The sequence below is a fragment of the Macrobrachium nipponense genome, chromosome 1 (genome assembly GCF_015104395.2).
Source record: "Macrobrachium nipponense isolate FS-2020 chromosome 1, ASM1510439v2, whole genome shotgun sequence".
Classification (NCBI taxonomy): domain Eukaryota; kingdom Metazoa; phylum Arthropoda; class Malacostraca; order Decapoda; family Palaemonidae; genus Macrobrachium; species Macrobrachium nipponense.
The window spans coordinates 193,955,243-193,977,040 of NC_087200.1; the positions used below are offsets into that span (position 1 = coordinate 193,955,243).

General features: G+C 43.7%; 1 protein-coding gene across 3 annotated transcripts; it reads left to right on the top strand.

Moving 5' to 3' along the window:
- The first annotated feature begins 5,629 nt into the window (after positions 1-5,629).
- On the top strand, positions 5,630-19,921 carry LOC135219967 (probable phosphatase phospho2). Of its 3 annotated transcripts, none has more exons than XM_064257213.1 (2): positions 5,630-5,807; positions 18,940-19,921. In XM_064257213.1, the coding sequence occupies exons 1-2, from the start codon at positions 5,760-5,762 to the stop codon at positions 19,741-19,743; spliced, it is 852 nt and encodes a 283-aa protein (XP_064113283.1). In that variant the 5' UTR covers positions 5,630-5,759; the 3' UTR covers positions 19,744-19,921. The 3 variants fall into 3 exon arrangements, with proteins under 3 accessions (XP_064113283.1, XP_064113282.1, XP_064113284.1); XM_064257212.1 differs by having other exon boundaries at positions 5,636-5,876; XM_064257214.1 differs by lacking the exon at positions 5,630-5,807 and adding an exon at positions 5,935-6,143.
- The last annotated feature ends 1,877 nt before the right edge of the window (positions 19,922-21,798 follow it).

The following is a 21,798-nucleotide window of genomic DNA, read 5'->3' on the forward strand; positions in this document are numbered from 1 at the left end:
AGATATTTGGACAAGAGTTGGAAGGGGTAGATGAGATAGTGAATGGGATTTGGGAGGATGGTAGTGAGAGAGATAGTAATGGTAGTCTGACTGGAAGTGGTCTGGGAGAAGTTGATGGTGGTGTAACTGAGAGTGTGTATGAGGGCCCTCAAACAAGATCCAGGGGACCTGCGTCCGAGCATCCGTGGGTGTTGAGGTTGGTGCTGTTGTTGTTAGAGTTCTGTGTTTTGAGTGAGTGTTTTTAGTCAGTCTTTAGTGAGAAGCTGTGTCAGCCAGTAGTGTTAGCAGGAGTCTGTTGAAGGCATTTTAGTCAGATAAGTTGTGATGTTTTTTGTGTTGTTGTTGTGATTCCTTGGTGTTGTTAGTGGGTGTGTTATGGAGGAGTTATGGAGTTCCATTTGACAACGTCTGTGTGTGTGTGTGTGAGAGAGAGAGAGAGAGAGAGAGGGTGTAATTGCTGTATGGATAGTTAACAACTGTATTGGCTGTTGTGAGTTCTGGCTGGGTTGTCTGCTGGTAGAGATCAGAGTTCTGTGTTTTGTGTTTTTGAGTCAGTCTTTGGTGAGAGCTGGTGTTGATAAGTAGTTTGGACAGCAGTTTATTGGAGGAATTGAAAGTCAGCTAAGTTGTGTTTTGTTTGTTGTTTAGTTGTTGTTTTGTCAGTTGATGTTGTTGCTTAAGAGTTGTTGTGCTGTGAGGTCTTTGTTGAGTTGTATGTGAGTTCCTGTTATTATATGTGAGTTGTTGTAGTTGAGGGTTGTTGTTGGTGTTGTTAGTGGGTGTGTATGTTGCCATTTTTGTGCTGTTTTTTTTGTGTTGGTAATTGTTTGTGCATTGGTCCTTTTGTGTGTTTGTTGAGTTTTTGTTGTTATGTGTGAAGTTGTGGTTGTGTTCCTTGGTTGTTTGCTGTTGTTGTTAGGTTGTGGTTGTGTTCTTGTTGAGTTGTGGGTTGTGGTCTTGGGGTGTTGTTGGTTGTTGTGGTTGTGTTACCTGTTTTGTGTGTGTTGTTTTGGTTGTTGTGTTTGGTTGTGGTCTGGTTTTGTGGTTGGTATCTATGCGACCTCGACGGCAGACAGCACAGCAAAGCCCGGAGTATCTGGAGTGGTTGGGTAAGTACATGTGTTTTGCTTTTTTGTTTTGTCTTTGTATAGGTGTAGGTCAATTGTCCTGCTGTATTTGTTGTGTTAAGAAGAAAGTGTGACTGAGGGTGGGTTTGGCAGGTGGATCGTTTAGGTTAATGTGGGGAGGGTTTTGCACTTGTTTTTTTTTCTAGCTTGTGATCCCGCCACATTATTTTTTGGTGCTCGAACAGGGACTGTTGGTTCGGCAGCTGCAGGGCAATTGGGGTAGTGAGTAGTGTGATTGGTGGAGAAAGTGAGGATGGAAGGGTTGAAGGAGATAGAGAGGCTGAAGGAGGAGCTGAGGTTGGCGAGGGAAGCTAAGGGAAGGTAGGAATTGGAGAATGAGAGGTTGAGGGTAGAGTGTGAGGAGCTGAAGAGCGAGTTAGAGGAAATGAGAGGAATGCTAAGGAGTGCAAAAGTGGAAATGAAAGAAGAGGTGAAAGGAGCCGAAGAGAGAATGGTTGAGAAAATGGATGGAAAATTGGGGGTAATGGTGAATGCAGTGCAAGAGATGATGCAGGAAATAATGAAGGGATTCATTGGAGAGGGAGCAGTAGGAGGTAGGCCCACTGGGTCTTGTGACGGGCCAGGGGTGGTAAAGGAAGCGAAAGAGCGAGTGGATGAGAGTACTAGTGACGAAGGCGACTTGGTTTTGATAGGTAAGGGAAACAAGGGGAAGACACAGGATAAGGATAAACCTGAGGACAAGAATAAGAAAGTGGCTGAGGAAAAGAAAAAGACTAAGGGGAAGAAAGTTAGTGAGGGTGATGGACAGGATGAGACTAGGTCAGAATACATTGGGGAAAGGGCTGAGAGTGATTTGGATAGCGGTGAGTGGAAACAGGTAGGTAGAAAGAAGAAGGGTAAGAAGAGCATAGGCAGGGGTATGGACGTGAATTCGCTGTATTCGGAAGAGGGAAAGAGGGGTCAGAATGGAAGTAGCGAAAGTGAGAGTGAGCGGGAAGTACGAAAGGCTGTGTATATGAGAGAGGTACCCCGATATGCACAATACGAGGAATATGGTAGCAGGGACATAGGGGGCTTTTTTAAGGAATATGAGAGGTATTGTGAGGCAAAGTATGGGGATAACAAGAGAGTCTGGGCAAGAGAGTTAGGTAGCTTTTTGACGGGATTTTTGTTGAATATGTATAGGGTAATTATGAGTGTAGGGAATGTGCCGTATGAGAGTGTAAAAGCTAGGATTGTAGAACAGGCAAAGAGGATAAAGAGTAGCGTTAGATATAGGAGAAAGCAAGATTTTGAAGAGGCAAGAATGAATGTTGGCGAGTCTTTAAATGAGTGTAAGGAGTTAGTGCGAAAGTTGTTGGTGACTGTGCCAGAGAGTGTATATGAGTTCATAAATCTGAAACGTAAGGAGAAAATGCGATGGACGAATGAAAGTTGACGTGGAATGACATTTTAGAAATAGTAGAGGATTATGAGTTAGGTGTATGAAAGAGAGTAGAAGTGTTAGTGTTAGGACTGAAGTAGCTGAGGTTGTACCAGAATTTAAAAGCTATAGGGAAGCAGTTTTGGAAGGGCCGAGGCGAATGGCAGAGCGAGTGGTAGATAGGAGCGTTAGGGCAAGTAACGTGATTGTAATTAGCCCTAAAAGAGATGGGAGTGGGAGTGTTGGAAGAGTAGGGTCAGTTAGTTGTGAGCGAGAGCGACGGTATTATAGATGTGGTAAGCCAGGACACAGGAAGAGTGAATGTCGGTGGGCATTGGGAGCGTGCTTCGGGTGTGAGCAACGGGGCATTTAGTGAGTGAGAGTAGGGTCAGGTAGTTGTGAGCGCAGAGGACGGTATTATAGATGTGGTAAGCCAGGACACAGGAAGATTGAATGTCGGTGGCGCTGGGAGGTTGCTTCGGGCTGGGGAAACGGGGCATTAGGGAGTGAGTGTAAGAAGGAAAGGGTATTAAGTGTTACAGGTGTGTACAGGTAGGGCACATAGCTAGTGGATGTCGGTGTACCCGTATGAACATAGTTTGTGGCAACTGCAGGAAGAACGGGCATTATGCTAGGATGTGTAAAGAACAGCTTGCGAAATGTGTTGAATGTGGAATGGAAGGTCACGTGGGGAGTGTGTGTAGGCGAAAGAGGATGAGTCAGGCTGGGAATTCGGGAAACTAAGTGAAAAGGGTATTCAGTTGGATGGGTCCTCTAGTGTGCAGCAGTATGTTCAGGAGAATGTGATGAGTGAGTGGTTGGGGGTGAATAAAATATGAGCCGAGCATCAGTGAGCAAATGGGTCTGGAAGATTGGCAGTTAGTGTTGGTTGAGTATGGAAGAAAGCGGAAGAAGGTAAGGAAAGGGAATGAAAGGGAGAAACATGAACTGCATGATAGAGGGGTTAGTGTGGGGTTAGTGTTAGGGTAAAAATGGTGGATAAGGTGTGTAATACAGATGACTTTGAGGGGAGGAATGATACGTATAGCGTGTGTGGGTTTGAATTGTCAGGGTTTAGTGAAGTTTTACTGGGAAGGGAATCAGGTTGTAAGGATGTAGTTGGCAGTATGAATGAGTCTCTTCGGGAGTTTGGCAGGAGCGTAAATGAGGTACGTGATTTGGTGGCAGAGTTACGAGAGATGTTCGGACAAGAGTTGGAAGGGGTAGATGAGATAGTGAATGGGATTTTGGGGGATGGTAGTGAGGGAGATAGTAATGGTAGTCTGACTGGAAGTGATCTGGGAGAAGTTGATGGCGGTGTAACTGAGAGTGTGTATGAGGGCCCTCAAACGAGACCCAGGGGACCTGCATCTGAGCATCCGTGGGTGTTGCGGAAGGCTATTTATTGTGGGTGTTGTGAGTGAAAGGAGACGTTGTCAAATGTAACAGGGGAGGAAATATGGAGGAGTTATGGAGTTCCATTTGACAACGTCTGTGTGTGTGTGTGTGGAGAGAGAGAGAGAGAGAGAGAGAGGGTGTAATTGCTGTATGGATAGTTAACAACTGTATTGGCTGTTGGTGAGTTCTGGCTGGGTTGTCTGCTGGTAGAGATCAGAGTTCTGTGTTTTTGGTGTTTTTGAGTCAGTCTTTGGTGAGAGCTGGTGTTGATAAGTAGTTTGGACAGCAGTTTATTGGAGGAATTGAAAGTCAGCTAAGTTGTGTTTTGTTTGTTGTTTAGTTGTTGTTTTGTCAGTTGATGTTGTTGCTTAAGAGTTGTTGTGCTGTGAGGTCTTTGTTGAGTTGTATGTGAGTTCCTGTTATTATATGTGAGTTGTTGTAGTTGAGGGTTGTTGTTGGTGTTGTTAGTGGGTGTGTATGTTGCCATTTTTGTGCTGTTTTTTTTGTGTTGGTAATTGTTTGTGCATTGGTCTTTTGTTGTGTTGTTGAGTTTTTGTTGTTATGTGTGAAGTTGTGGTTGTGTTCCTTGGTTGTTTGCTGTGTTGTTAGGTTGTGGTTGTGTTTCTTGTTGAGTTGTGGGTTGTGGTCTTGGGGTGTTGTTGTTGGTTTGTGGTTGTGTTCCTGTTTTGTTGTGTGTTGTTTTGGTTGTGTGTTTTGGTTGTGGTCTGGGTTGTGGTTGGTATCTATGCGACCTCGACGGCAGACAGCACAGCAAAGCCCGGAGTATCTGGAGTGGTTGGGTAAGTACATGTGTTTTGAGAGTTTTTTGTTTTTTGTGTTTGTGTTTTTGTGTGTGTGTGTGTAGGTTGGTCAATTGTCCCGCATATTCCGTAGTGTGAAGAAGAAAGTGTGACTGAGAGTGAGTTGGGCAGCTGGAGTGATTAGGTTTAATTGGGGGGGATTTGCCCACTTGTTTTTTCAAGTTTGTGATCCCGCCACAATATATATATATATATATATATATATATATATATAATATACATCGACAGGTTAAGCAGAATTAGTATCAATTTCAAAGGTACCGCCGTCCAAGTAACGCTGTACCTGAGACTATGTTTGTCTCACCCTATGAATGCGATGTATTTTGAAAAGAAGGGAGACAAAAAATGCAGCACAATGATAATATATTTTAGGCAAATTGAAATAATGTGCAATTAATCTGGTGAACCTGGGTGATAAGAGTTCAGTAAATCACAATTCCAGAGTCTCTACCACAACCGTGCTAAAAACGGAGTCCTAAATATGATTCAAAGGGAATGTACTAGTAACTTTCACATTGCTCAGGAATCAATAAAGCGAGAGAGAGAGCGAGTTTTAATTAAAGCTAATGAAATGAAACATGCTATCCATCATGTAAGTAGACATTTATATTGTATAAATTTGGGGTAGCAATTTGTACACCGTTGAAATATTGTTAAACATTTCCCAATTTTAAATAAGTGTGGCTAAGATTATTTTGTAAAATGGCTTCTGTTGGTAAAACAGTTTTCATTTTCTGTACATAAGTGGAGAATTCAACATGTCAATTTAGTTTATGTTAAATATCACCATCTGTTTTAGAGTAGTGGTTTAGATGATCAGAGACAAAAGATAAATTTTGTTTATGAAACTCGAGACGTAAAGTTGTGTTCGAATTATATCGTTCCGTGGCAAGAAGAAGAAGTAAGATGAGACTGCGTCGTCTGCAGACATCTCCCATTCATGTTATGAGACGTCACTCACCTACTACTACTACCTGAGGTTTTCGTAAGAGGCCACAGAGGAGGATCCTGCCGTTTGCCAACAATCACATGCAGATTGTTGCTTCTTTACTTACCAAGACCTCCGCGTGGAAGGCGGTAAAGCAATGTGCTGAGCGGGAACGTGTTCGTCTCTTACAGCTAAATAGAATTGTCACAGGTTGCAAAGTAAGAAGCTGGGCTTTTTAAAGTAAATCGTAGGTGAAGCGTAGCAACTAGCTGCGAACCTTAATCCACCGGTGGTGTTTTATGCTTGAAAATACATAAAAAAGAAATGTGACCACGTGTTGTACTGTATATAGACTAGATAGGTATTCTATAACTGCTGGTGATAGCAAGGCGAGATCTGTACTAGTAAGTACCTACCTACCTTAACACCTACTACTAGGCTAGGTAGCTAGGTAGTATAAAGTGTGATCTCAAAATTAGAAAGCAGTGAGTACTAAGAATTTACCTTGTTTCGCAGAGCCGGTAATTTTAAGTTATACATTTATCCTTTGCCATAAGGCTATACCCAGCTAGGTTAGTAGGATACCTCTAATACTACTATTTAGTAATGTGTGATTCTGTGTGTGAGGACTGCCGGGGGAAATCCAACATGTTTTGAATATTACTAGTACATCATCAGGAATGGTTAAATATAAATAATAGAAAACAAGTTAAGCAGATGAAAAGATACTATACCTACCTACATGTGTAATTTGTAGCAATCGCAGGTGAAAAGTAAAAACTTTGACAAATATAAATGCCTAGCCTAGTGTAGAGAAGCTTAAAATACCATAACTTCCTATGACATCAGGTTTTCCCCCTCCCCTCCATTTTAACCTAGTTATCTTATCCTGACCTGTGGGTGTCACATCTACTATTTGGCAAGGAGACCCTTGCAAGCACCCTTACTGCAGGCCCAGGCCCCACCTTGACTTTTTCATATCAGTCATCATTGCTTCTAACGCTTTATGACAAAGAGCCTTTGTCAGATTCTGCAAGTCATGTCTCTACTGTATTTTCACTCTGCAAAATTTCCATTTCATCTTGTGTCTCCCATCTGGCCCAAAACCTAGTGGGTTTGGGTCTTCTAACTCTTTTGGTACCATCTCCTGGCCCCCCTTCATCATTACTATTTCAGTATATGGCCCTTTGCTAATTTCCCATATATTATCATATCTTACTGTATCCTGCCATCTGGCTCCTTATAGTCTTCCAGCCTTATCTTCAGAGTGACAAAATTTTTTACATATAGTTTCACTGTCACGCCATGATTCATATCCATATAAAAATACAGATCTTGCTGGACTATTGTACTACAATCTTCTTTTACACAAGTAACTTACCAAGCAGTTACATAGCAGAAAGCTTCCTACCTTGGCCGTCCAAAATTCAAATTTTGAGGAGGCACGGCCATCACTAGTATTGATGTGATGCTTGGGACCTGTCCACCTTCTGGACAGGTACAATCCAGCAGAAACTCCAAATTAATTTTCTGCCGGCTCCCAACCAATACAGTAATTATATGCAGTCCTTACTGTTAGCTTTTGCTTATATGTAGTATATTCGCTAAGTGTTTATTTTTTGCCATCATTATGTCTGATTCCAGTTCTTCTGGGATTCTGTATTGCTCAGATGGATGCAGGACCAGGTTATTTAAGCTAGTTTATAATACTCATACTAGGTGTATCAAATGTAGAGGGCAAGAGTGCTCCAAGGAGTTTAACGGGCTCAGAGTGTAAAGGGTGGGATAATTCTCAGTGGAAGAAATATAGGTCTCATGTTGACAAAGCATCATAGAAAAAGCATCTCAGACACTGCTGTGCGAGTGTCTTCAGACACGGATGTGTCTTCGACGGACATGAGGTGCCGTCGACATAGTAGTGTTACCCAGCAACCTCTTGAGAGGCAGTTAACTGCCGACATTTTGCCTCCTCCTGTCAAGAAGTATGGAGAGGTGGTGTTTAGCCCGAAACCTTCGTGCAGTTTTTGGGCTCAGCCTGCAGGTGCACCAGCATCCCATGACTGTCATTCTCCTTGGGACAGTCCTGAATAAGTAAGATCTTTTGAGCGCCCAGTTTCAGCGCCAAAGTGCACTTCACTCCAACACATGGAGTGCCATTTGTCTCCTACACACTCTTCAGCAGCGCCAGCACACTCTTAAGCCTGCTTCCAAGCTTTTGGCATCGGTTCCTCAATTAGAACACCAGGCACCAACTACTTTAGACCAATTTCATTCTGCTGTAGAGGATCCAGCTTTCACGCCTCTATTGTCAGATGGAAGAGCTGATGGGGATGTTTCAGAGAAAGAAGAATGCTACTAGGGTTGATGATGGTCTTTTTCCAGTTTTGTCTTATGAAGAAGAGACTGAACAAGACCACTCCATCTTCTACCTACTCTTCGCTACTTTGCAGCAAACTTTTTGGAGTTTTTTTAGCCTGTGCCTCCAACTTTTCCGGCCTCTACTTTTCTCAGGATTAAGAAAGTCAGCTGTTGTGTCATTATTGTGATGTAGGATTTTTTGGAAACACTGCTGCTGTTACATGTGAGTGGGAGTTTCTACACCTGAGCAGTAGTCAGTTGTTGTGGAGGTAGGGTGTTGTGCCCTGGGGCTCCGTGGTTGAGATGTTTGTTGCGAGGGACCTCTCCTTTCCCTTTGCTTTCCTCATTGGTTGGAGAGTTGGATCTTGAAGGTCATCTATTACGCAGCCTGAGGTAGCTTGCAAAGTGAGTTAACTACGGTTATCTAGGCCTATTCCAAGAAAGTATGGCATCTAAAATCACAATGGACATGATTAAGCCGTTCACCGGCGAAGGAGACGTTGTATCATGGTTGAAGAAGGTAACCTTAGTAGCTAAGCTACAGAATATATCAGACTTAGCCAGTTTTATTCTATTGTATCTGGAGGGTGATGCTCTAGCACTTTATTTGGAGATGAATGATGAAGACCAAGAAAATTGAGGAAAAACTGAAAGTAGCATTTACTGATGATGCATTCTCTGCTTTTGGAAAACTGGTTCAGATGAAGTGGACAGGAGAACCAGTTGATGTGTATGCCAATGAGATTCAGAGATCGGCCGGTTTAGCTAAGTTTGATAAGGTTGGTTAAGAAAATGTGGTGACACTAACTTTTGTCATAGGTCTCCCGGATAATATTAGTTTTGCTTTACAGCAATTGCCAAATGTGATGATGATGGCAACGAGTGAATTGCTCAATTCATGCTAGGATTTTGTCATCTAAACAGCAAGGTGGTGTGGTAGCTGTGACTGTTAGGAAGAATGGAGAAGGAGGTGGTGTTGGGAAACCTGAGAAGAGGGCTAGGCCTATCCAGTTTAAGGGTCAGTGTCTCCGATGTGGTGGACCTCATTTGATAAAAGACTGTAAAGAGACACAGGTGAGATGTTTTAGGTGTAATAAAATTGGTCAATTGCTATTCCTTGTCAAGAACAGGTTGCGGAAAACGAGTAAGGGGTGACTGCTGTACCTGTGGTCGTCCTTGTGATGATAGAAAGGCGCACCTTGATTCATTGCCTATAATTAATGTTTGGATTGGTAATGAGCCTGTAAAAGGACTTTTGGATACAGGCTGCTCTATATCGGTGGTACATTCCAGATATGTGCCCCAATGTAGAGGTGAGGTGTATATCAGTGCTTTTGATGGGAGTCATATCAAGTGTAAAGTTGCAGATTGGGCGAAGATAGGTGTGAACGGTGAATGTGTAACCATAAGGGCTGTGGTGTTGGATCAGCTGGTTAATGGTGTTGTTGTGGTGTTAGGAGCTGATATCATTGACCACTTGGGAGGTGTCACATTGACCCAAGGCAAGGTATGTTTTGGTGCCTTTGTTGTTGCTTCAGTTAGTCAAGAAATTGAGCATAGACTTTAGTGGTGAGAGTGATGACAGTTAGCCAACAGTTGTTATTGAAGACCCAAACTTTCATGCAGTATTTGATGGACAGAGATGGACAGGTGGTTTTGGAAAACAATGAACCTGTGACATTGACAAATAAAATAAGTTGTTATGATAAAAAGCTTGAGTGTTGGAAGAAGAAGAATTTGAGAAGGAAGTGGACAGGTGGATTGCTGAAGGGATTTTAGTTCCGTGGAAAGAAGTTAAAGAAGGTATCATTCTTCTAATGGCAGTGTAACAGCCAACAAAGAATAAGGTGAAACCAGTGCTTGATTTTTGGGAACTTAATGTGAATGTCAAGTGTCACATTGGTGATGATGTGACTGACATATGCAGTGAGATACTACGTGAATGGTGACAGACGGGTGAGAATGTGTCTGTTGTGGATTTGAAGTCGGCCCACCTACAGTTGAGCGTTGATGAAAAATTGTGGCCATATCAACTAGTGAACTATAAAGGCCAGACATGTTGCCTTACAAGATTGGGATTTGGGTTGAACTCGGCACCACAGATTATGTCTAAGATACTGAAGACTGTATTGAGTAAGGATGAAAAAATCAAGAGAGCAACCAGTTCATATGTAGATGACATTCTTGTGAACGAATCAGTAGCTTCTGCTGATGAGGTAATTAGACACTTAAATACATTTGGGTTGATAACAAAGTCCCCTGAGTCACTCAATGGAGGAGCTGCTTTAGGATTGCAACTGCTAAGAGTTGGAGGAGAGTTGATGTTTCAGAGAGTTAATAAGGTGCCTGAAGTCACTGATATGCTTACAAGGAGGGAATTGTTTTCAGTTTGTGGTACATTAGTGGGCCATTATCCCATAGCTGGATGGTAAAGAGTTGCATGCAGCTACATTAAGAGAAGAGCCTCAGGAGCACGTTGGGAGGATCCTGTTAGTGAGCAGTCCATGTTGATGATTAAAGAGGTAATTGAGAGAGTAAAGTTAGATGATTCTGTGAGAGGAAATTGGCGTGGCCAGGTGTTAACAATGGTGTTGTGTGGTGTGATGCCAACAAAAATACTATGGGTGTAGTTTTAGAGATAAATGGCAAGGTTGTTTAGGATGTTGCTTGGCTTAGAAAGAAGGATGATTTCAACCACATCAGTGTTGCCAAACTAGATGCTGTTTTGAAAGGGGTAAATGTGGTCATTAAATGGGGTCTTTAGTCAATAGAGCTGAGGACTGACTCTGCAACTGTGGGAGCATGGTTGAAATCTCCCATAAGAGCTGAGAAGGGTCCTCACACAAAGGGAGCTGCAGAGCTGAGAAGGGTGCTCACACAAAGGGAGCTGCAGAGATGATGATCAAGAGATGTTTGGGAACATTGAAGGAATTGATTACAGAATTTGGTTTGAATATTGTGGTTCAGATGGTGCCTACAGAGAAGAATAAAGCTGATATTCTGACAAGAGTCAAGAAGAGTTGGTTGGCAAGCAATGGAGTCGAGCATGCACATCTCTGTGCAGGTGCTGTAGTTGATCTAGCAGAGTTGCATAATAAACACCTATGGGAATTGACAGAACACTATATTTAGCCAAGAAGTTGGACCCCAAAGTTTCCAGAAAATTTGTGAAGAAGGTAGTTCAGTGTTGTGATCGTTGTCAGTCCATTGATCCTGCTCCTGTGGTGCACAAAGGAGGAGAATTAAGTGTTGAAAGAAACTGGCAGCGCCTAGCTTTACTCATTACAGACAGATACCCTATTTATTAGTGATTGACTGTGGTCCAGGTCGTTTCGCAATATGGAGGAAGTTAAAGAGAGATGTTCAAGAAATATCAGCCGAGTTGAATATCTTTTTGGAAAGAGAGCCAGTTGATGAACTATTACTGGATAATAGTACAGCATTTAGGTCACAGTGTTTAGGAGATATGTTGGATCGTTGGAATATTGTTAGAGCGTTTCGGGCTGCTTATCGACCAGGAGGAAATGGAATAGTTGAAAGGCACCAAAGGACCATCAAGGCTATTGGAGAGAGGGGAGGAATTAGTCCTATTGAAGAAGCATTCTGGTACAATAGCACACCAAGGTCCGGACAGGATGAATCATCTGTTCCACAGCATGCAGTGTACAGATATGGGTGGAGATACCCTTCAGTAGTTCCCAAAGGAGCAGATACCAGCCAAGACACACCCGTTGCAATTAAGCTGGGAGAGGAGGTGTGAGTGAAGCCCCCGATCGCCCATTGTACTACTCAATGGCGTAAAGGGATGGTTACTCATGTGAACTCCTTGAACAACATTTCCGTAGATGGAATGCCGAGGCATGTGTTGGATGTGCGACGAGTTGTAGTTCCAGCCTCCGTATCTGATGGCTCAAGCAAAATGTCAAGTGATGATTCATTCTCAGAAGAGTCAGTGAAACTGCAAGTGAGTGGTCAAAGTGAAACGGGAGAATCAGTGTCCACGGAGGAATAGGAGACCTCCTGTATGGATGGGTGATTATGTCTCTGATTAAGTTGTGTGTGTGTGTGTTTTGATCTTAAGATTCTGTGGGTGTGTTGTGTCATTAATGTGATGTAGGATTTTTTTGAAACTGCTGCAGTTACATGTGAGTGGGATTGTCTTCACCTGGGCAGTAGTCAGTCAGTTGTTGTGGGGGTAGGGTGTTGTGCCCCAGGGCTCCGTGGTTGAGAGTTTGTGGCGAGGGACCTTTCCCTCTTTCCCTTTATTTTCCTTGTTGGTTGGTGAGTTGGATCTTGAAGGTCATCCATTACACAATCTAATGGAGCTTGCAAAGTGAGTTTAGCAGTTTGAGGGAGCTTGCAAGGTGAGTTTAACTCCATGAGCGACTGTGAAGGCTTACCCAAGTTAGCCCTCTCTTCTTCTGCCAAGAAGGTACTTCGGGAAGTGGACAACTGGTTGGCTTTTAAGAGAGACATTTGGAAGGCTTCTTCTCCATTAACGTCTGAATTAATCAAGAAGGGACCCCGTTTCTGTGCCAGTGAGGAAACTCCTTTGGGAGCTTCTGCCTCCTCCCAGGGGACTTCTCTGGTTTTGTGGACGCCTCTTGTCAGTTGGCATTTACTGCTGCCAAGTGGATGTTCTTGTCGCTGGAAGTGGAACCATTTCATTAGGAACCAGTTTAAAGTATTAGAGATTTTTAGTTTCCTTAACTGGACGGTGGGAGCATTGGCAATGAAGATTGAAGACTGTCCGGAACTCTCCAACGACTTTGCCTCAGACTGGTTGGGGGTCTTGTGCAGATAAGGCAGTCAAACATGGTTCTACCAAAGTTGCCTCCTTGTTTACAATGGGGACGCTCAAAAAGCGGGTTTGTTCCTACACGATATACAAACCCTCTGTCCTTTACTAAGGAATTACCTTCAGCTGTTAAATTCTTGAACAAGGTGGTTAGGCAGTAACTACCGTCTGGTAGGCGGGTAGGCCCGCCTGCCTGGATGTAAAACCTCCAATTTGCTTTCGGCCATCTTCCGATTAAGATGTATGTTTGTGAGCTCTTGCTGACTAGCCGTTAATACAATTTTCCCAGTGGGATCTTTAATTTATTATTTTGAATAACTATGTATATTCTGTGCTTGATATCAATAATGAAGTGACTTTAATAATTAATATGCAAACCCACCTTTGTTCATAACCGAACAAACCTTCGGTCTTAACAGTAGGATAATTTCTAGCGCCTAGCTGTATCCGGTTAAAAAGCAGATAAAAGCAAGGAATCTTGTGATATCTGGCAAAGCATGCGTAGCTCGGGTGAGGAGTGGTCAAGGACCACGCCACTACGCCAATCTTTCTTTGACCGCCTGGGCGAGAGTCGTGTTAACCCCTCTTGGCCTTTTCCGGTTCATTGCCCGTTTCACTTGTGTTTAGTGTGTGTGTGTGTGTGTGTTTTGGCTGATATTATGGCTTCTTATGCTCCTTCTTGGCGTCAACGTATGTGCCCTGGAGTTCCAGGTTTTCCGTGTTCTCGTTTTTTGGCTTCGGCAGCGACTGACCCTCACATCACGTCCAGTAGGTGTCATTCTAATTTTTGTACTATAACGAATCCCTGCACGGAATGCTGGGCATGGCCTAAACAGCAGTGGAAGTTGTTTTATGGCAAGAGAGAACATCGAAGGGTTTTGACTTCCTACTTATGAGTGTTTTTCGCTTCTTCCCGATGCTTCGTCTCCTGCAGTATTCAACCACCATAGTACTAGTGTTGTTCCCGTGTCTCCTTCCTTTTCTTCCATTGATTTGTTGCTGGAAGTATTGGGAGGCCACCAGGCTGATGTTTGTAATGTTGCCCCTTCTTTCTCGGGAGTTAATTTGATTCCCGAGAAGGATGAGGCTTTTTCATCAATCTCTTTTCTTCCAGGGTCGGAGGCATCCAAAAGGGCAGCGATTTGGAAGATGCTTGGGCTAGGGGGTCCCCAGTCCTTGGAGGGGTTGCTAGCACATTTTGTGGAGGCTCACACCCCCCTCCCTGGACTGGCAAAGCCATCCCCCCTCCTCCTGGCCTCGTCTTTGTAGGTAGCCGAGGTCAGCCATCTTGTATTGCTCCGCCAGTGACTGCTGCCGTTTCTTTTGAGTTGGAGTGACGCTGTGGCATCAGCCCCGTTGATGATGTCACGGGATCAATCTGTGTATTCCTCTGCCAGTGGCGTCTGATTCCCCGTCGCACCAAGGGGAAGCCGTGACGTCACTCCCATCAATGATGTCTCTCCCAGTCATCTCCTCTGATCTGCCTCTCGGCCATGACATCATCCCTGCCACCCAGTTTGCTACATCTCCCTTCCTTGTCATTGGAGCGTTCTCTGGCACATCAGTCTGAGGTTATATGCCAGGCAGTGTTTCAGAGGTTTTGGATGTCAAGTTGGCTGCCTTATCGGTTGGGAGGACTGGTAGGAAACGTGTTGCTTCGTCCCCGCCTCCTGAGAAGAGTTCGCATAAGAAACCAGTGCTGTCTTCCTCTCCCTCTTCCCCCTCTACGCCCTGTCGGTGTATCAAGTGTTGGCAAGATGCCTCAGCATTAGAATCTATGACGGCCTCCATGTTGCAGATGGTTTCTTGGCTGGACTTCTGGCCCGTGATTATGCTTCCCAGTCTGCTGCAGTCCGGGGGCAAGGTGTTTTCATATTTGGCTCACCTCAGTGCTAATTTATAGGCTAGTCTTCTGATTAGAAGAGACGCAGCTTTGTCTAGGATGGAGACATCGCTCGACACGGAATCCTTGCTGGCATTGAGGAACGGAGATCTGTTGGAGTCCCAATTTTTGTTTCCGTGAACAGGGCTCGAGAATGCGATAAACCGTCACCGGGAGATTGTTGCCTGGTAGCCCCGTCGAGGACTTTGACTTCAGCAGGGCCTTCCGATTTGACTCAGCCTAAGTCAGAAGATCAACGCCCCTTTCGCTCTCGTTCCTTTAAGCCAATAAGGGGCCCAAGTGCCAGAGGTAGGTTAGGCGCCTCTCCCTCTCCTGCGCCATGGGTAGAGTGGGTGCCTAGCGGTACATTGGGCCAAGTGGCAGAGAAGTGGGTGGTAGATGTCCTTCAGGTGGGATACCTACTGCCATTCGACTTCTCTCCTCTGTTGGACAAGCTGCAGCTCAGGAAGGCATATCCTCCTGATTCTCTGGAGTTCTTGGTTCTACGGGAGGAAGTGCAGAAAATGCTGGACAAGGATGTGATAGAGGAAGTGGTGCGTCCGTCCCCGGGGTTTTACAGTTACATCTTCTTGGTGACCAAGGCGTCGGGAGGATGGAGGCCTGTGATCGACTTATCCACTTTGAATCACTTCATCAGGAAGACACGGTTCAAGATGGAGACCCCTCGCTCGGTGTTGGCAGCCGTGAAGGAAGGCGACTTCATGCTCTCGATAGACTTAAGGGTCACATACTTCCAAATCCCTGTTCATCCAACGTCCAGGAAGTTCCTTTGCTCCTCTCTTGCGGACAAGGTCTTCGAGTTCAAAGTCTTGTGCTTCGGGCTGACGACAGCCCCTCAAGTGTTCACAAGGGTCTTCTCTCTTGTGTCAAGTTGGGCCCATGCTCAGGGGATCCGTTTGCTGAGGTACCTTGACGATTGGTTAGTCTTGGCAGTTTCCAGGGAAAAAGCTGCTGCAGGACAGGGATCGTCTACTTCAGTTCTGTCTGGAACTGGGCATATTAGTCAACCAGGAAAAGTCGAACCTTGTACCCAGTCAAAGGATTCTCTCCCTGGGCATAGTCATTGATACGCCAGTGGCAAAAGTTTTCCCATCGGATCAGAGATTGGAGAAGTTGCGGGTGGTGGTGCGCAGCTTCCTGTCAGAATCACTTCAGACAGCTCATTAGTGGCAGGTTCTTCTGGGAGTGTTGTCTTCCCTAGAGAAGCTGGTCCCTCTTGGGCGTCTTCATCTTCGGTCTCTGCAATGGAGACTGGGAGAGTTCTGGTCTCCGGCAGGGGACTCTCCCCTGTAAATGGTTCCTCTGTCTCTGGGAGTGAGAGAAGACCTTCGTTGGTAGTTGGACGATCAGAATCTGTTGAAGGGTGTCCCTCTGCGTTCTCTTCCACTGGACTTCCTTCTGTTCTCGGACGCCTCCCTTGCAGGTTGGGGCGCTCATTTAGGTGGCCTCATCACTTCAGGCGTTTGAAATTTGGAGGACAAGCAGCAACATATCAACGTCTTGGAGTTGAAGGCAGCCTTCCTGGGTCTGAAGGAGTTGGCGGGGGCGGGGAATGGGAGGTAGAAGGTCATTCTGTCGTTTTCATGTCAGACAACACCACGGTGGTAGCCTATCTGAACAAACAGGGAGGCCTGGTTTCACATCAACTTCACGCCTTGACCGTCGAGCTTCACCAGTGGACGGCCAGCAATTCGGTAGAGCTCTCAGCCAGGTATATCCCAGGTAAACGGAATGTTGTCGCAGACAAACTCAGTCACCGGGATCAGATCCTAGGCACAGAGGGGTCCCCTCATCAAATGGTGGCAGACAAGCTTTTCCAGATTTGGGGGAGATCTATGCTGGACCTTTTTGTGACTCGCTTCAACAGGAAACTGGAGGTATTCTGTTCAGTGGTCGCAGATCCTTTAACGTTAGCAGAGGACGCATTCCAACATCCCTGGGACAACCTGGAGGTCTATGCCTTCCCTTTGTTTTGTTTGATTCGTCAAGTTCTGAACAGGCTAATGAGTTCACAGGGTCTCAGGATGACTTTGGTAGCCCCTCTGTGGCCTCAGGTGGAATGGTTCCCAGATCTGCTGTCATTGTTGTCAGAGGTTCCAAGGGAGATTCCCCCTTGGTGACATCTCCTGTGTCAGCCTCATGTGGAAAGGTTCCACCAGTCAGTAGAATCCCTGTCTCTTCACGGTTGCAGGCTAACTAATATCTCCTCCGAGCGAGAGGCTTTTCTCAGAGAACAGCTGGGCATATGTCCAGCAGTCTTAGAAAGTCGACCTCCGCGGTTTACCAATCCAAATGGGTGATTTACTTTGACTGGTGTCGTAAACGTGGTTTTTCTCCACTCGCAACCTCTATTCAGCAAATAACAGACTTTTTAACCTTCCTCTGAGACGAGAAACATTTGTCTTTTCCTGCCATTAGAGGCTACAGAAGGGGTTTGAGCAGTCAAGTTCTCCTAGAGAACTGAAGCCTCTGAGGTGGGATGTTTCCTTTGTTCTCAAGAGCTTCACTAAGAGTCCATATGAGCCCTTGTGTCGCTCATCTGACAGGAGCCTGATGCTCAAGACAGTTTTCCTTCTGGCCTTGGCTTCTTCCAAGAGGATAGGAGAGCTCCACGGTCTGAGCTATGACATGAAGCACAACAGGGGTTGGGGGTCGGTGTCCTTCGAAATTGTCCCGGAATTTGTGGCCAAGACCTAAAATCCCTCTGTGCAAGATGACAGGTTCACTTCGTTTTCTATTCCATCACTGAATGACTGTGGGTGGTGATGCTCAAGAGCTTTTGTTGTGCCCTGTCCAGGCCCTGCGTTGCTATCTTAAAAGGACTCAGCACCTTAGACCAGGCTGCCTGAGACTTTTTGTTAGCACAGACAGTATGAAGAAAAAGATGTCTAAGAATACGGTCTCTTTTAGGGTACAGGAAGCCATCAGACAGGCATACTCGACTCTTGGTGATTCCACCACCACGTCTGTGCAGGCTAGAGCGCATTACGTTAGGGCCATTGGTCTCTCTCTGGCTTTCAAAAAGGACTTAGCTGTACAAAGAGTACTTGGTTACACCAGTCCACGTTCACCTCTTTCTATCTTAAGGATGTTGCCCACAGATCTGCGGACACGTTTTCCTTGTGCCCTGTGGTGGCTGCCCAACTCATAGTTGCCCTTAACAGGGCACTTTTGTATCTTACCTAAGATGATTGTGTGGATGAGAGAATGAGTGAGTTGGCTGGTCTCCTTTCTCTTGTACCTTTCCTTCTTCCTTCGGTTGGGTTTAGGAATAGACACATCATTCGCTAGACTGGTCTAATATAGGTGAGTAAGGTAGTCATACTGATAGTGTGGTCGCTTAATATAAAAATATCAAACCCTCTATTTGGTAGCATATGCTCCACCCCTTGGCAAGGAGGAGTTGGGAGTAGTATAAACCCTGGTGTATTGGTTTGCTATTGGACAGTCAAAGTTTCTCTTTGGTTCCCTATACAGTGGTTCTCCCATATATCATTATGCGTCACTCAGGGTCTGAGTGGTTAGATATCAATTTATCTAGCTTCTCAATAGGATTCAGTCCCTCTCCAGAAGTAATTTCTTCTGGAAGCTGGACTGGTGGGTAGGATGTCTTGTACCTCCCTCCAAGTATGAGTATCCTATTGGTAAGACCGAAGGTTTGTTCTCGTATGAACAAATGACAAATTTTCTAAGACAATAGTTTTCATAGCTACAAACCTGAGGTCTTAACATTATACTGCCTGCCTCTAGCCACCCCTCTGTTTGTTAAGATATCCTGAGTTGGGAAAGACTGACGTGGTGGCGTAGGTGAGTGGTCCTTGACCACTCTTCACCCGATCTACGCATGCGTTGCCAGATACCACAAGATTCCTTGCTTTCATCTGTTTTTTAACTGGATCCAGCTAGGCCCTAGAAATGATCATATTGTTAAGACCTCGGTTTGTAGCTATGAAAAATGCAAATTGTCTTAGAAAATTTGTCATTTTCTCTAGCTTTTCAGCTCTTTTTCTAACCTTTGCTGTGCAATTAGGCATAAGTAATACATATTCTGTGAGAGATTTACATCAATGAAACATAGAGTTAGTTTTTTACTTGTAAGTGTTCCAGATCAATGTGTTTCATACTAGTACATCACCCCCTAGCAGCAAGCACATAGCACATTAAGCAACATAATTAGTTTGTGGAGAAGCAAAAGAACTAACTCTTGGGTTTCTCATTTCAGATGGAAAGTAAGGACGTGAAAGTTCTCCTTGCTTTTGATTTTGACCATACCCTCATTGACAACAATAGTGACACTTATATCTATAAACTTGCCCCAGGCCACAAGATTCCAGCAGATCTGAAGAACTTGTATCGTAAGGATGGTTGGACCCACTACATGGGGGAAGTATTCAAGTATCTTCACAGCAATGGCATGAGAAAAGAGGACATTTTGAATTGCTTAAAGGAAATTAAACTGACAGATGGAATGAGAGAATTGTTAATTGGAGTTCCAAAAGACCTTACAGAATTTATCATTATATCAGATTCCAATGTAGTATTTATTGATCACATTTTACAAAACTTAGGCATAAGGGAACTCTTTTGTAATATTTTTACAAATCCAGCAGAATTTGATGAAAATGGATGTTTGCATCTTCAGATGTATCATCATCAAGACTGGTGTAGTCTTAGCACAAAGAATTTATGTAAAGGTTCCATTTTGGCAAATTATGTCAAATCTAGGGAAGAGGAAGCCAATGTTCACTTTTCAACCATAGCATATGTTGGTGATGGAGTGAATGATTTCTGTCCTAGTCTCCGTTTGAAATATTGTGATATTGTTTTTCCCAGGTGTGGCTATGACCTTTTAAATGTCATTCCTAAGATGGAAGTTGAAAAGGGGTTGAAACTTGATGCAGATGTTTGTCCATGGGATACTGGCAAAGATATTTTAGAAAGACTGCTGTTATGTTATAATGGAGTTGGTCATCTGGAAGTCCCAAGACCAAGAGTAAGAGACCAACTTCTTAAAGTTGAAAATTAGCAGCTTCATCATGTTTTAGAATTGGTTTTGATCTAGCAAAATACATTATGCTATTTTTGTTCCATAAAAGTTTTTATACAATAAGTAATGTATTTTTATTGTATATTGCTACCTCTCATATATTTTTAGAATTCTGTGGTATCCTAAGCTGTTGGATCACATTAAAGATTATCTGTGATTGGTATTGTGAATAACCTGATTTACTGTAATGGAAGATGTATGACATTGTTATCATCTTTTTCCAATTAAAACCAGTGCTTCAATCCTTATAATTCCATTTCTGGTTTTTGTTAGGAATTCTGTCTCGTATCTCATAAATATTGTACCATGTAGTGTGATAACCTCAGCTGTTTTCATACTTGATCGTATTAGGTATGCCTACCATTAATTTCATAGCTTGTAGTAAGCTAAGTACTATATAAATGTATTTTATACCACAAATATTTTTGTCAATTATAATGTATTTTAATATGAATGTTTTTCTATAGCACTTTTCTTGTATAAATGTGATCATTGATGGCAGTTTTTATTGTCACGGCTCAAACTCAAATTCATTGATTAACCCCATGGTTTACGAACAGTGGTATCATAACATTGAAAGTTTCATGAAACTTCAAAAACTTTCCAAAAGTTTCAAATAATATACAAAGCTGCTATGCTGCCAATCTTTGTCTTCTCCAGATATCTGTCACAAAACATGTCATGTAAGTGTATAATGTGACTTCATTACAATGAACCGTTGATCACAAAATAAGACTTATTAGATAATGGAAATCTTAGTAAAGTAATGAAAAGTATTATATATCTCATATTGTATGCCAGCATGCATAGTGATTTTTGCCTCATTATTAAATTTAATGAACACCACATACAGTAAAAAACATATGCTTCATGATGTTAATAGATCACTTCAATGAATTCCACACAATTTTAATGTGCATCATACTTTGTGTAAAAATAAGAGCTTTTATAAGATGAACATCAACCAGGAGGTAGTCTCCTGTTCTACAAGGTACTAGGTTTGGTTGGGTACTTGGCCTAGCCTCACTAATTCTAGTCTACCTTGACAAACCTGTAAAAGAACGGGATCAGAACCTGAGAGAATAGATATGCAAGTATGTATATAAAAACTCACCCTCTGGGATTAAACAAACACAAGGATAAATGTCCAGATTCACTGGATCCATGAAAGACCAAGAGAACTACCTGTTCATGCAACAAACCATGTAGGCCACAATGGGTTTGTCACTATTCCTCCATTCCCATGCTAGAGAGAATACAAACTAAAAAAAGCAATGCAGTATGGCAGCCGCACTCACCTGTATCAGACCAGTTCTAGCGTATAACGTGACTATTCTTCAACCTGCCCATAGGAAGAAGAAAGGAAAAAAGAAAGAAGAAGACCAGCCAACTCACTCATTCTCTCTTCCACACAATCATCTTAGGTAAGATACAAACTGTCCTGCCAGGGGCACTGGATGAGCTACATAACTTGTCGGACAGCCACCACGGAAGCCAAGGAAAAGGTGTCCAAGGACACTGTGGGCAACGTCCTTCAAGTAAAAGGAAGTGAAAGTGGTTTGCTGAAGCTAGGAACCAGCATTCAAAATCATATGAACAGACAAGTTCTTGAAAGCCAGAGAGGAACCCAATCCCCTGATGTCATGTGCACGCACATGCACAGCATCCATGACAGAACTTGTTGGTCAGGAGTATGCCTGTTTAATTGCCAGAATGAAATGGGGTTCTTGAATACTTCTTTCTTGGTTTGGCCCGTGCTTAGTACTGAGGAATTTTGAGTCTTAGCCACGAATTCCGGGACAAATTCAAAGGCCACATACCCCCAACCCCTGATGTGTTCAACATCATAACTCGGGCCATGAAGCTCTCCAACTCCCTTCGAGGAAGCCAAGGCCAACAGGAAAACTGTTTTTAGAATCAAATCCCTGTCTGACGATCAACGCAGCGGCTCGATTGGAGCTCGAGTGAGATTTCTCAAAACCAGAGTAAGATCTCACATCAGAGGCGTGAGTTCTCCATGAACAGGATTGCTTG